The sequence below is a fragment of the Vipera berus genome (genome assembly GCF_964194415.1).
Source record: "Vipera berus genome assembly, chromosome: 2".
NCBI classification, from domain to species: Eukaryota; Metazoa; Chordata; class Lepidosauria; order Squamata; family Viperidae; genus Vipera; species Vipera berus.
The window spans coordinates 166,305,599-166,321,811 of NC_138203.1; the positions used below are offsets into that span (position 1 = coordinate 166,305,599).

A 16,213-nucleotide genomic window follows, 5' to 3' on the forward strand; every position below is an offset into this window, starting at 1 on the left:
CGGCTGCTAGTGTGGCTTACTAGCCAGCCTGGGGGGGGGAATGCCTCTTCCCTCCAGCGTATATTGCTGACCCCTCGTTGACTTCAGCCCCTCAAACGGCGAAGCAGGATCCCACCTTCATTGCCACTGTTAAGTCGTGGGCTCTGGTGAGCAGGAATGATGACACAAGGCTGAGTACAGAGAAACTCATTCTTTTATTCTTGCTGGAACTGTACTTGAGCTTGGGCCGCACCCAGCCACAATATATAACCTAGCCCCTAGGTGGCAGCCAATAGGTTTGAACCCACACTTGCCACCTGGGGCTGAGCAATTGCAGGACCGGAGATGGCCTGTCTGGGTTGCTGGAGAGCCGTTAGCTCTCCAGCAACACACGTGGTGTAATACCACAAGCCCAATACATAACACTAACTATGAGGCTGAAAGACAAAGAAGAAACAGAATATTACCAAAGTTGGAATTTATTCTACTAATGGTTAGAGGAGAGAACCACAGAGTAGGACTTGATTATGTATTAGCGTTTTATGAACCCAGATCACACGCTGATTGAAAAATTAACATATGTATGTAGAGAAAAAATAATAATAAAAAAGCTTACTATAAAAAAAAAGAAGACAGAAGAACTGCTAAAGAATAAAATGTTATGGCTACTCTTGTTTGATAATTTTTCCCACCTAGCCCTCTGTCCTTGTAGAGACTAAGGAAGGTGACTTAAATGGAGAAATGCAGAAACTGGTACCTAGGCAAAAGTGTGAAACATTACTTACGTTCAGAGCAAAAGGGTAACAATCATTTCAAAGAGATGCTTCCCTGATTCACTGAAGTATAAGAAAAGAATCAGACATGCAAGATTCTCTTATTACAGGCAGTCTCAGGAACAGGAGTTTTAGCCTTCCTATGGAATTGATTTCCTCGTCTGGTCTACCTAGTTAGGCTGCTACCAGTTGCAGTTCACCCTGAATAAGTCAGTTCTGTGCTCAAACACTGTTAATGTTTGATCAGGTATAGATTAAACTCTGCAAGCCAAATTTGCTACTCTTCTGATTTCAAGAATACATTCATAATATTTTTTGGCAAACGATACTCCTTACTATTCCTTTCTCCTAAGACATGTTCAACCTTTGAGATTTTCTGGTGATGTTCTGTCCTTCGAGATCCAACTTTGCTTAACTTTTTGATATCAACCAAGCTCAATCTAGGGATGAGAGTTCAGAACCGACCTTTATATAGCATTCTTGTGTGGAGATGCCTCTGGTTTCAGGAATATGGACTAGGTTCTATAACACATAGCTCTGTCTTCCAAGAAAGGGGAGTAACAGTATTACCTAGGAATTCCCCTCCCTCCCAATACTTGTTACAACTCTTCAATGTGAATCATTGCAACTTGACCTCATTTTCAACATGCCACAAACATCACATGTCATGCAAGGTACCATGTGTGATCTCACTTTTTAAAATCTGCACTCTGATGCATCAGATAAATGAAATGGCAGCTGTACACTGAGAGACATCTATAATTACATTCCATTTTGTGAAACATTTATAGGTTGCCCTTCATTTTATTTCAGACCCTAGATTGGTGAATGGCCAACTTCTATTGTAATACAAATAGAAATGAATAAATTTTCCTGGCAAGAAAAATATTGCAGTGTGGCTTTCAGATACACATTATGAGATGCATTCTACAATTAGGAGATTATTGATGGGAGAGCCCTTATCTTTGTTGTTATGTAACATCAAAATGATACTTTGGAGAAAAACCATGGCAGAAGAGCTTAATTCATAGGCTTGGGGAATGATAATCTAAGGAACTACTTTGCCTGCCATTTATCTACATGGCTATTCAGACCAGCAGAAGAGACCTTCTCGAAGATACAGCCATTCCCAGTCCAAATTATACATGGAAAGAGCCTTCTCCTCTGTGGCTCCTGGGCTGCAGAATACACTACCTTGGCAAAACTGTTTCTGCGCCGTTATCCTAATATTTAGGATATTGATAAAAACACAAATCTTCCTTTAAACTTTTAACTATTTAATAATTTATTTGGTATTTAATTCTATTAGCATTGCTTGTTTGCCTTTTGTATTCTCAATATTTGTACTTGTATTTTCCTTGTAAACCAGGTTGAGTATTAAAAGTATATAAATGCAAGGCATAAAGCCAATAATAAAAAAGGCAGAACATTATAGAATAGACTTTTATCTGTCTAGGAATACCCTTTGTAATAATAAAAGGTTTAATTCAGAAAAGATTTGTATTTGTGAGCCACCCAAAGTTGGGTGGAGTCTAAGATAATTTAGGATGGGTGGCCATACAAATCAAATAAATAAATAAGTCAGTTGATATTTCAGGTGTCATTTGCTGCAAGAGGTTCACAGCATTATTCTATCTGGTTAATATCTACAAATGGTTCAGTCCAACCAAGGTATATGAAACTTACTCTAAGTAAATGACATGGAACATTGAAAATTATTGATTATAATTCAGTAACTGTATATCAAATATAGGGGAACTTATGATATGTATGCTGAATTCTATACCACTGTGTCACTTGTTCCATTCATGTACTTTGCCCATACTGTAATCATTCAAGAAAACTAGATAGATGCAGTTTCCCCTAAACTAGTTAGCTCTCTTTTTTGTTTGTTTCCTTAGGCCAGGGGTGTCAAACTCAATTTCACTGAGGGCCGCATCAGCATTGCGGTTGCCCTCAGGGGGCCGGGTGGGTGTAGCCTGGGTGGGCGTGGCCTACTGGGTGGACGTGGCTAGAGTGCGTATGGCCTACTGAGTGGGTGTGGCCAGCTCTACATCGTTCGCATCAAGGGTGCCTGTGGTGGCCTGGGCAGGAGTGGGACAGATCTGAGGGTCTCTGGCAGAAGGAGGGTCTCTGGGCCAGGGCCAAGGCAGTGGAGGCCGTTCCCTCACTGTTTCCAGGATGGCTTTGCGGGCCACATGAAACCACTTTGCGGGCCGGATCCGGCCCCTGGGCCTTGTGTTTGACATGTCTGCCTTAGGCTATAAACCTGCAGTGATGAAAGGATTTGATTTAAAGAAAAAACATAGAGCATATACTCTTGCAGGACCAGTAGAGGGAGCTCATTCAAAGGCACACTCCTAAAATTGTGTCCTAAATGCCAATGTTATTTGTATGCAAACAGCAAAGTTAAGTCACAGTTAAGTCATATGGTAGTTACTGGAATTTCTGTTCAGTGAATTAAACGTAAGAATTAGAAAATAAAATAAATTAGAAAATAGATTTTAACAACTGTGTGAAATCAATACCCAATTTAAGTTTAGCAATATTTGTCACTTTCTCCCTTGTGACTATTTCAACAGGAAATTGCAGGCTGAAATACTTGGGAAACAGAAATAGGCAAATGTCAGATTGCAGTATTCATTACTGCTAGCTACTGTAAGTCTATGTGAAATGGGAAGCTAATGGTATTGGAACTCATTCAGAATATGAGACCTAAGTTTTGATGTGCCCAGCCTTTCGTCTTCCCGTTACTGCTAACCTACTATTCTGAATAAGAAAAAGGACAGATTTTTTAACTTTTCAGCTGTGAGGATCTCAGTTGATCAGGATCTTTTCTTCAGAAATTACAGTATTGCATTAAATGTTCAAATAAATGCATACTTGCTTCATTTTTCTTAAAAATGTGTCTAGACACTGTAATTTTAATAATTCAAATTTTCTTATTAACCACCTTTTCTGTTAATTTTTGCCTTAACACCAAGTACCCTCCCCAAAAAAGGCCAAATAGACACAAAATCATTTTGTTCTCATCTACCTTATCTCCAATTTTTCTTTATCTTCTGTCCAAATTTAAATTGCAAACTCCTTAGTGGCAAAAACTTACAATATGCTCTGCAATATTGTGTGCATATTTACAATGACATGTAAATAAAAATATGGGATAAACACATCATTTGCAATAATATATTAATGAGGAATACTAATCAAGAATTAAAGGTTACTAATATTTTTTCATTATCAATTTTAGCTCTACAGGTTTCCCTTTTCATTGTGAAATTAATGTAAGGTTAAAATGTTTTTGCTTTTTACTAACACCCTAATAAGCTTCATCTTCTTCGGCGTCCTATTTATTACGCTCTTCATTTTCCACTATAAATTGTCTCTGTAACTGTCAATTTTTCTACAAATCAAATAATTATTTTGGCCAGCAGTTATCATTAATTCTCCCACTCTCCTCACTCTCTTGCAGCCACTCTTCATATTACATACCGATGATAAACGATCCAACCCACGTTATTACACGTGGTACGAATAGAGCCTATATAAGGTCTTTCAGTTTTCTGTGTCACGTGAACTCGGAAAATACGCTCGAGTAAATGATATTTAATCTGTGGGAAAAGATCCCATGGAAACAAGTTTTATTGACCAATCCTACGCATGTTTATTTGAAAATCAATCCGCTGGCACTGCAGCTTGGATGTTTTTGCGTATTACTATGAACTAAGGCAAGATTTCTGTAACTATACATACATTATCGAGTAAATCTAATGAGGTCGGGTTCATATAACAAAGACACGTCAAAGCTCACAAAATCAGTATACCCCATACTTCACCCTATACGTTAAACCACAACCGTTGTGCTGCGTGAAAGACGCCGCTGCCAAGTAATCGCGCAGCAGACTGCACAACCTACGTGTGAATATTGTGCGTACCGCCTTGAGCTCCAGGAGGAAAGGAGATTCAGATCTTCGGAAACTTATGGATAAAGGTGGCTAAACGAGGTGCTTCAATCTGAATAATTCCCCACCAGTTTTCTCCCTGAATCATCCACACAAACCGCGGCACCGCCTGATCAGCCCAGCCCATCCCCACCCCAGCCAGCCACCTACCCAAGTGCCCCGCCCCGCCCTAGTTTCTTTTCCGTGGCACGTCAGCAGCTGTAAGCTCCACCCCCACGGCCGAGGCCTCGAGAAGTCGGGCCTCGGCAAAGCCCCGCCCACTTTTGACGCCACTGCCCCGCGTCCCCTCCCACCGCTTCGGCGCCGTGGGTGAGGTCAGCGCCGCGCGCCTTTCACCCAGGCTTCCTTCCCGTCCAGATTCCGTTGCGGTGGGAGGTCCTGCATCTCCTGCGGGTTCTTCGCCTCCGGTCTTTGCCGCCCGCCAGCCCGCCCGCCCTCCCGGTCCTTGTCGCCGTCTGCTCCGAGACCATGGAACTGGCGGACGGCGTGGTCTACCAGGAGGATCCGGGCGGTCCCGGCCCGGCCATGATGTCGGAGCGGGTGTCGGGTCTGGCGGGCTCCATCTACCGCGAGTTCGAGCGGCTCATCGGGCGCTACGACGAGGAGGTGGTGGCCGAACTGATGCCGCTGGTGGTGGCGGTGCTGGAGAACCTGGACTCGGTCTGTGCGCACAGCCAGGAAACCAGCGTAGAGCTGGAGCTGCTGCGGGACGACAACGAACAGCTCCTCACCCAGTACGAGCGGGAGAAGGCGCTGCGTAAACAGGCCGAGGAGGTGCGTAGGCGGGTGGTGGTGGTGGTGGTGGTGGGGAGAGACTTGGGGCGCGGTGGTGGGGTGATGTTGGCAGCCACGGAGGGTCTCGAGAGACTTTTCTGCTTACTTGGACAGGGGGAACGAGGGCTGGAAGGATGCGCTGGAGGAGGGCTGGAAGGATGCGCTGGAGGAGTGGCAGGACTGTCGGTGGTCAAAAGTTTGATGGGGAGAGGATGAAGAAGCTAAAGGGGTACAGCAGACTGAGACTGGGGGGGGGGTTGCTTGGTTGCCTGGGACGGACTTCCATAACCAAGCTGGAAGTAGGCTATTGTCAGTGCACGGAGAGCTGAAAAAAGTGTAGAAAAGAAAAATCCACGAGCAATAGGTGTGGATGTGACTCTTGTGGCGAAGGCCTAGTGGTAGAACTGCTTGTCCCACAGTTGGGTTAGAGCAGGGGTCTTCAAACTTGGCCCTTTTATGACTTGTGGACTTCAACTCCCAGAATTCCTCAGCCAGCATTGCTGGCTGAGGAATTCTGGGAGTTGAAGTCCACAAGTCATAAAAGGGCCATGTTTGAAGACCTCTGGGTTAAAGGATACTGTTGATTTGAAGGAGATGCTTTGATTGCAGAGCTTGTGATCCTTCCCGAGGAATCTGATTGGCTGCTGTTACCCAGGATTCTTGCCAGCTGTATCTTGTGATGCAATGGGTAGACTAGGGTGAACTTTTGAAAGGCTCAGTTTATTGCTTTCAACATTTGCATTCCCTGTGGCAGTAATTTTAGTTGCGGTAGTTGTCATATGTTTGTTGGGCAACGTTAGGCCTCAATACATCCATTCTTGTAGAGGGTTATGTTTGGAAAGTTGTGGAGAGTGAAACTTTGAAGCAACAGATAATGTCACTTCAAAGCAACATTTTGTTCATGAAGATCTAAGACACTGGAATATCAGGAGTGAGGTTAAATTTTTTACAACACATTTGATACTAAAATTATAGATGGGATGCATTATGTAAAATAATTGCTAGTAATATGCTTTCTGTTGCTATCTTCTCTCTATATTTATAAATGAAACTTTGAATTTTAAATAGATAAAAGAGAAAAAAATACCGGTAAGTATCCCTTCCTTATGCAATCCTTCCACCTGTAACATTGAAGGTTGCTTTTCATTAAACAATAGCACAACTGACCATTTTAGGTAAATTCTTTGATAAAGCCATGCTGTTGATCTTGGCATTCTACATTCACCTTCTGCTGCATCCAGAATTTATTCAGAACCTTTATTATTTTGTATAAATAACTTGAGGGCAAACATATATAATATTTTTTTCTTTTTCCTATTTTCTCCACAAGAGCAACCCTATGAGATGGATTGGTCTGAGAGTGTTACTCAGTGCTTTTTTTGTAAAAGAAAAAGGTGCCGGAACTCACACATGTCCTTGCCTACTCTACAAGGTTCCATCCAAAAAAAGGTGCTGGAACTCCGTTTTGAGCGTTCTATGAGAAAAAAAGCCCTGGTGTTACTGCTCCAAGGTGATCCAGCTGGTTCTTATGCCTAAGGCAGGACTAGAACTCTCAGTCTGATTCCTCCAAACTGTGATGCTCATGAGTTGACAACTTTTATAGTATTTCAGTAACATATTTTGAAGAGTACTTAAAATATAAGTACTGTTGTGCTATTTCTTCCATTCTTTAAGGGAAAACTTTCTTTTGACTTTTTTAATCAACTAAGATGATTAGAGAGGCCTGTAGACTAAAACATATGAAGAATGGTTGCGGGAACTGGGTATGGATAGTTTGGAGAAAAAAAGGACTAGAGGGGACATGATAACAGTATTCCAGTATTTTTTTTAATCCCATTTATATCCCGCCCTTCTCCGAAGACTCAGGGCGGCTTACAATCTAAGCACAAACCAATGTGCTTAGCAGTAGCCTTCATTCTATGTATATGCCTGCTTATTAGGGCTTTCCCCCCCCAGCGGCATTATTACAAAGTCAGCTTATTGCCACAAGGAGGAGGGGTTCAGTTTATTTTCCAAAGTACCAGAAGGCAAGACAAGAAACAGTGGATGTAAACTAATTAAGGAGAGAAGCAACCTGTAATTAGGAGAAACTTCCTAACGGTGAGGATAATTAACCAGTGGAACAGCTTGCCTTCAGACTTTGCTTGCCTTCAGACGTTGTGGGTGCTTCATCACTAGTGGTTTTTAAGAAGAGACTGGACAGCCACTTGTCTGAAATGGTATAGGGACTCCTGGTTGAGCAGGGGGCTGGGCCAGAAGACCTCCAAGATCCCTTCCAGCTCTATTCTGACTCAGATTTTTTGTGGGTAGGATAGGACAGTCCCAGGATCCTGGGCATTCATTTGTTGAAACACTTGATATTGCTGCTTAAGAAGCAAATGATATTGAGAATGAAAGATAAATTAGGATAGACATCAGACATTTGTCATCAGAAACAAATATGTCAAATAATATTTGGTCAAGATATATAGATGAACTATGTCACTTAGTTTTGTAATGAATTAAAAAATGATTATGGTAATTTTGGCTGTGAGTTACCAAATTGCAAGGAGTCACAACATTAATTATATAAATGCATTGATGAATGCAAGAGTTAACTTTGAAATGAATAGTTAAATTTATATTCATATATGCATTTGACAAGAATATGAGTGGAAATGGACTTTTTATTGAATAATAATTATTTGCTAGTTATCCATGGAATTTACCTGAACATTTGCTTTGCTTAAACCCCAGTTAAGAAGGACTAGGAAAAAAATCTGTTAGAGACTTTAAGGTTATTGATGTATAGAATCATTGTAGTAAATTATATGGGTTAATGTTCTGATTAGGTAGAATAGAATAGAATAGAATGAGTTGGAAGGGACCTTGGAGGTCTTCTAGTCCAACCCCCTACTTAGGCAGGAAAACCTATATGGTTTCAGACAAATGGTTGTCCAATCTCTTCTTAGAAACTAAAAAAATAAAATATGTTCTTTTATTTATTTGAACAATTCTGAATGCAATCACTGCTGTGGTGTATTTACTGTTGAAAGACAATTGCAATAGTAATTGTTGTAATTATTTTGATAGTACATAGCTAGTGGTATCTTTCTACCAGCTATGCAGACACTGTTGACAAGCTGAATTCCTCACTTCCTTTGCCTTCCTCTCACCTTCTGAAATCTCTCTAGAAAACTCTAGCACTTTCTAAATCTGTTTGGAAGTATCATGTGAAGTGGAGGAAGTGTCACATCTATCCTCTTCTCTTCGGGAGATGGCAGAATCCATGGGATAATGTTTGAAACATTCCATTTATGAATATGATATAAATGGATTCTGACAGGAAGTATCTAAGAAGGCGACAAGGTATATATAGTCTTTCAGGATTTTTATACTAGCCTCAGTTAAGCATTTTAATTTTTATTTCTCTTATGATTTATGGCAGTAATGGTATTACTTTATGGTAGCATCTGAAGTAAAAGAGATGCCATAACTCTTTCTATCATTAGTGTTATCTTGGATCTTTTCCGACAGATATAATTTGTGCAAAACATTTTCTCAAAACAATATTTCTGATATTGATAGGGCTAAAGATAGTTTTATCTGAGATGTTTTGAAATGGCCAGAAACCAATGTAGGTACCAATCATGAGCACATAACTATATATGCACATAAGTCTCTTGACTAGAATATACATTTATCCAATGTATATATTCGTAAATTTTGTTTTTCATCTCAAGAATACCCTGGACAAGAGATTATATATCTCTAGTGCAAAATTACATCACTAGTGTAATATTACTTTTGTAATTTGGTATTATGAAATGTTTCCTTAACGCATCCAGTGACACCACCTGTAGAGTGTTCCTTTCTGCCCTTATTATATGGTTGATATATCTGTGTTTGCTTTTATTTTAAAATTTAAGTCGGTTGGGAGATTTCTACTTTTAGGATATGAAATTAACCCCTCTCCCCACATTTGTGTGTATGTATGTACAGAAGATCATTTGTATTTTCCCTTGTGATCTTTTGCCTTCTTTGTTTTTACTGGCATCTCCTGCAAACCAAGATTACATCAGAATTATGACATGCCCCATTCTTTAAGTGTTTGTATCCTGATGTCTAATGAAAATATGTTAGTTATGTTTTTTTGAATTAGTTTCATTTCATTTTTGAATTATGTTTCATTACTTCCCTTATGTTCCCATAAAATAACCCAGGGTTGTTTGTTATCTGTTTCTTTTTTGTCCCTAGTTTTGCATATCATAGAGATGAATATTTGCTGCTTTTTTCCATCAAAGGAAAGTCCTAAAAGATACCCTGCATAACTTTCTGGGCCAAAACTTTACATTGAAATCCTTTAGAGGCATACTAGCTGAATTCTAGCTAAATATTCAGTGCCATATTTATACACAGAGTACTAAATAGACCCAAAACTGAGGTACTATATGATTTTAACTACTTTGAATAGTTTTAAATGGTTTGAATTGCTGTTTTATTAAGAATAAAAAGTTTATGTTTTATTTTGAAATTTCATTTGGATTATCAGGGAGGCTCAGGATAAATGGATTAGAAACTCACTGTTAAACACTGAATAATCTTTTAAAAACTTTGAGACTCAAAGGATTACTTAAATAGCTTAGTCTATGGAGTTTATCTAAGAGTATCTGTAGGAAGCTAAGATGTGTCAGCTGTGTCTCTCTGTCAGCAGAGCAGACTGTTAAATTGGATTCTCCATCTGCAGTGTACATTTCCCAAATCTTGGATTGTTGTGGATTCTTTGGAATAGCTATAGGGAGAATGATATTAATGTTTATAACAATACCTGTATGGTAAAAGTAGAATCTCCCACAAGTTTAACTTTATTCCTGATGACTTCATGGAAATGTCCCAGTAGTTTTCTTAGTAACAGTACAGAAGTGGTTTGCTATTGCTTTCTTTCTGGATTTCTTTTTAAAAATTCCAATATAGCCTATAGCCCTTGCATCAAACTGTTGTCCAAAATAAACTGTGCTTACTTTCTGAGCCAAAATAATATGGTCCAGGTGCAGCCAACACAGGCTGGACATACCCCATGTCCCAACATAGACACGATAAAAATTATCCCTGAAAAAATCAGGATTGTAGCCGCTAATATAGTATAGATTTGGATTCAAACAATGTGTATTTCTTTTGCTTGTGCTCCTTAAATGGTTTGGAAAAAAGGTTAAACAGCTTCTACAGAGTATGTGTGTGTGTGTGTGTGTGTGTGTGTGTGTATATACACACACAATGTTGAAATATACTCATAAATACATTTTCTTTTGACACAGAAATTTATTGAATTTGAAGATTCTCAAGAACAAGAAAAAAAAGAGATACAGATACGAGTAGAAGCTTTAGAGTCACAAACTCGGCAACTTGAACTGAAAGCAAAAAATTATGCTGATCAAAGTAAGTAAGAAATATGTGTAAATTCTAATGAAGTCATCCCAAAGGTGCTTTTTTTCACGAGGCAACTGGACTGTCTTGTTTCTCTTGAAGACGTTTCACTTCTCGCCCAAGAAGCTTCTTCAGCTCTAATCAAGTCCTTTTAAATGTCTCACACAGTTCATTTATATTTTGGAAGTGAAAATCATGAAAGAGCTTTGTACCAAAACAATTCCCTAGTTATGGTGTTTTGTTTATAGATTTGTGTATCCACCCATCTCAATGCATATACATGCGTACACACATAAGTACACATATGCACATGTATTTTATTTTGTATTAACTAGTATAATCCAAGTAGATACTAACCTACTTAAAATTTTTGGGGTAGCTGAATGGACAGTTTTGTGAAAGTTGTTCAACTAACACGCTCAGGCCACCAACCCCAAAAGATTGGGGAACTCTGCCTTAGGGAAGAAAAACCCTTGACTCCATTTGGTTGAAGTGAAAAGTACTTTTACTAAGAGATGCTGGTTGCAGTAAAGTCAGGTGTAATCGTGAGTTTCCCGCACAACAACAAAACTATTTCTTTCAATCCTGTCCCTCCCTCCATGACCTGTCCAAACCCAGCCAATGCGATGGCGCTTGGATGTTTTGGGAATGCTGAGGTGTTTGGGCTGGTAACTTTCTGCACTCTTGGCAAATGGCCTTGAAGACGCCTTGGCATGAACCAGTCCCATGCTGATCAGCTTTTCTTCAGCTGTCATCCCATTCCCCCTTCCAAATTCCCCCACAAAAATGCATACAGCTTTATTGTTGCCCCCCACATGCTACCCCCACCCCCACCCCCCAGTCCTTTGATGGCAGGACACCAGCGTGGCACCAAGCCGAAGGTGGTGGATCTGACAGACCCTATCTAAGAAGATGAAATTCAGTGTAGAGAAAAGAAAGGTTTTGCATTTAGGCAAAACAACCCCAAATGTACAAGTATAGAATAGGTGGTACCTGGCTTAACATTAGTAACTGCGAGAGGGATCTTGGAATGATTACGGGATTAAAGGCTAAAACATAGGAAGAACGGTTGCAGGAATTGGATATGTTTAGAATGACTAACTTCCTTAAACTTCCTTAAATAAATTGACAATTTCTAAAAATAGTTAGCAAGAGAAGTGCACAAACCTAGTGTCCTCAAAAGGCTATAATATGCAGCTGGAGCAAAATGATGAATTTCCCTGTCTCCCTGCCCCCTCCCCTCCTCCCGAGATCACTGTCTTGTGGTCTCTTCATGAGAAAAAGGAACCATTGTAAGGAGAAACACCTTGGGCAGTTTCACATCAGAAGACCAAAGGGAACTGATCCACACCCACTCCTTTGTGGAAACTGCAAATAGTCAGCATTATTTGCCTGTCTTCAGTTGGCTGGCTTCCCCTAGAAGCCCATTAGCTATCTTCCCCTGGGCAGGATGCCCCCCCCCCCCCCCCCCGCTGGAATAATTAGAAGAAGAGAATTCCATTTTACATTTACATTCATTGGAGAGGAAGGGATTATAAAAAAGTAAGTGGGCACATTGAAAGCAATGCACTGGTACCAGCAGTCACAAGAGTGCTAGGCAGACAGCCCAGTGTATTTTCTACTATGTGCCTTTCTTTCTTGTTAATCCCTTCCTCTTTAATCTCTCCAGCTATTAGAAATTTTCTGTTTGGTCCACCCACAATAGATTTTTCTTAAATATTGTATGCTTGAGAACTTTATTTTCCTGTAATTTCCAGTGTCCCAGGTTACTTGTATAAAAATATAGTACTACCATAGTTGTCTTCTCTAAGCTGCTTATTCACTTGGCATTTAGGCCTTCTTGTGATTTACGTTTGCAAAGGAAGATTGTTCTTTAGGAAATAGGCAATTGGGCTTAAATTTTCATTTTCTAGAGCTATATGTATTCTTAATTTAAAGACCTATAAAGATCTATAAATTAAGAGTAAGAATAGTGTCACTTCTAAATGTAATATGGTCTAACTGAAATTAAAATAAACACTGAATTTGGACTGTATCTCAGTTTAAATGTTATTGTTATGCTTAAAATTAAAATAACTTAAAAGGAGATAGTTCTGTGTAATTTATTTTAAAAATGTCCGCCTACTCTTTCCAGATTCATAAAGTTGTTTAAACACTAAACAATACATATAACGTAAATGATGAATTTCTCTATCTGTTGTTTGGTTACTTATCTTGTAGGAGTTTTGTTGTGGGTAATGCTCTTGTATGCTAGTCTAGCCATTTGAGTTGAGTATTTATTCAGAATTATAGATACACAGAAATAAAACTTGTGATGTTCTTTTCAGATGTCTTGGGTTCACATGCATTGACTGTGTTTGCATGCCATTCAGTTGAGAATCTTGCTAAACATCATGCATGGAGTCTATTTTTTCTACTTGTTCTTTGGCCTTAGATGAGAGAGTAGCCTAACCAAAAAAAGCAAAAGCTTGTTATGGCAGCCAAACCCTGACATTTTCTTTGCCACCAAAGGAACAAATCCTGATTTGTAATCCTAGCTAGTGAGAGTTGTAAGTATGGAATGTATAGCTGACCTGCAATCTATGCTTTTTTTTAAAAAAAAAAAAGACTATTATGAGGAATCAAGGTAGGTACACTGTGTTTAGCACTTGGAATAGTATATTTTACCATTTCAATGAATGTTGTTGTTGTTGTTAGTTGCGAAGTCGTGTCTGACCCATCGCGACCCTATGGACAACGTTCCTCCAGGCCTTCCTGTCCTCTACCATCTTCTGGAGTCCATTTAAGCTCACGCCTACTGCTTCAGTGACTCCATCCAGCCACCTCGTTCTCTGTCGTCCCCTTCTTCTCTTGCCCTCAATCTTTCCCAGCATTAGGCTCTTCTCCAGTGAGTCCTTCCTTCTCATTAGGTGGCCAAAGTATTTGAGGCAGTAATCCATGAAGGGGATTTCAATGAATAGCTTAGACAAAAAGATGGAAAGAGTGCTTTATCAGTATCCTGATAATTTTAGGTTGGAATAGTTAATATTCTGAATTGCATTTACTTTGAACATAACATTTGAGAAACAATCTGGAAATAACAGAATAAGATTCACTAAAATCATATCAGGTAACAAAAAAAGACCTGACACTGGCTAAGAGCAGGAAAGTTGAAGAAGGAGACAAAGGGACTAATTCTGGCTGCAGAAAACCAAGCCTTAAGAACAAATGCATATAAAACCAGAATTGAGGAGACAGCAACAGACAACAAATGTTGCCTCTGCAAAGAAGTTGGAGAAGAGGTGGCTACCTTTACTGTAGTTAGCTGCTGCAAGATTGCATAGGCTGATAAACAAAGGCATGACAAAATAGCAACAATGCATTGGAATGTCTGCAAGAAATAGTGCTTGTCTGCAAGCAAGAACTGGTGGACTACAGAATAGACAAAGTAATAGAAAAGAAGTTAAAGTTCTCTGGAATTTTACAACTCAAACAGACAAGCGTCTGCCCCATAACTCCTCAGACTTTATAATTGTCGATAAAAAAGGCAAAAAAGTCTGGATAGTGGACACTGCAGTACCTGGAAAGAGCAGAAGAGAAAAGAACTTGAGAAAAATCACAAAATACAAGAGCTGCAAAAAGAAGTACAACAACTGTGGCAAAAGAAAGCAAAAAATAATACAAATAGTATCTGGAGCACCCTTGAACACTCAGCATTGACAAAATTGTCAGTCAATTGCAAAAGGCAGCTTTACTTGGAACAGCTTACATCCTGCAATGATACCACTAATATTACTAAAGAACAACATCTGATTACTCTTAAGTCCTTGGTAAGAGTGGACAAAAATGCTGAATCCAGTCTAAACCTCTAACTATGCACCCAACCATAATAAATGAAACATGTTTGCCATCCAATTGTCAGTGGCTCTGGATGACTCACAGTAGTCAAAAGAAATTACAATAAAATGAGGATGCTGTAATATTAATACATAGACATACAATGAAGATAATTTTGGGAAAGGTGAAGAGAAAAAGAGGAAAGAAAGAGGACAACCAGAAGCAAGGAGGGTAGTCATGATTACACTAGTGATGGGTGTGCATTTGGACGACTAGAAAGACCAAACTGGAAACAGACTGTCCTGGAAAAAATCTTATCTGTGTGGTAGTTGAGATTCAATACTGATTTGATGGCACATAATCCAACAATCATTGGAAAGAAATAACCATTCTTTTTTAGGAAAAAAAAGTGAATGTACAAATTTAAGATCATGGATTTTATGGACTTTGGAATAATAAGAAAAGAACCATTCTGAATTTGATTAGCTGTTTATATTAACAAGGAGAGCAAAATGATATAACTTCTTCATTGAAAGTTAGAACTTGCTAAAATACCGCCTTTCCACAATTCTGTGCCAACATAGCTATTGTCTGCTAGTAGAAATGCATACAGCAGCTGTTAAGGAAGAGTTATGCAGAAGTGAAGAACAAAGTGGAGTGCAAGCAGCCATTCAATCTTCTGTGTGTTCAGCGGAACAAGACTGACTTTCTGTATTCTTGATTTTATGTTGGGTATCATCATGTGACATGCTAAATTGCATTATACTTTCCTTTAAGGTGATGCCCTGGTTAAAAAATCAGAGTGTGACTAAAGCAGAATTAATCAACTCATCCCTTGCTCTAAGTGAAGTTACCTTATGATCTGGAATGTAATTTGAGTATGGACAGAGTCTTCTTTTGTCCCCTCGCTGTTGCTTTGCTTCCATTCTGTTTTTCCCATGGGGGTTGGGTAGGTTTTTTTTTACAATGCCGTCAGACCATTGTTTTCACAAAAAAGGGCAAAGAAATAATGCTTGGCTAGTTCACGGGTCGGCAATCTGCGGCTCCGGAGCCGCATGCGGCTCTTTAAGCCGTCCCCTGCGACTCCCAGTCGCCCGGTGCACGCGCACCTCTCCAAACAGGCAGTGGTGCGTGCGCACCTCTCCAAACGGGCAGTGGTGCCGCCCGTTTGGAAAGCTGCTGCGGCCCGTTTGCAGAGCTGCCGCCTTCGGAGGAAGGCGGTAGCTCTGCAAACGGGCCGCAGCAGCTTTCCAAACGGGCGGCAGCAGGTCTGCAAATGGGTGTGCACACACACCTCTCCAAAGGTTTGGAGAGCTGCGCACGCACCTCGGAACGGGCGGTGGCGCCACCCTTTTGGAAAGCTGCTGCGGCCCGTTTGCAGAGCTACCGCCTTCGGAGGAAGGTGGTAGCTCTGCAAACGGGCCACAGCAGCTTTCCAAACCGGTAGCAGCAGGTCTGCAAATGGGTGGCGCCGCCGCCCATTCGGGCAGAGGTGCGCGCGCACCT

The 16,213-nt window shown here is 40.2% G+C and overlaps 1 protein-coding gene across 2 annotated transcripts in view; it reads left to right on the plus strand.

Annotated features, from left to right (window-relative positions):
* The first annotated feature begins 5,077 nt into the window (after positions 1 to 5,077).
* The window catches only part of SPAG9 (sperm associated antigen 9), a 106,663-nt gene continuing 95,527 nt past the window's right edge, over positions 5,078 to 16,213 (plus strand). For both annotated transcript variants that reach the window (XM_081318300.1, XM_081318301.1), the window contains exons 1-2: positions 5,078 to 5,488; positions 10,783 to 10,903. In XM_081318300.1, the coding sequence (XP_081174426.1) occupies positions 5,183 to 5,488; positions 10,783 to 10,903 (427 nt within the window). In that variant the 5' untranslated portion in view covers positions 5,078 to 5,182. The remainder of the gene's footprint in view (positions 5,489 to 10,782; positions 10,904 to 16,213) is intronic.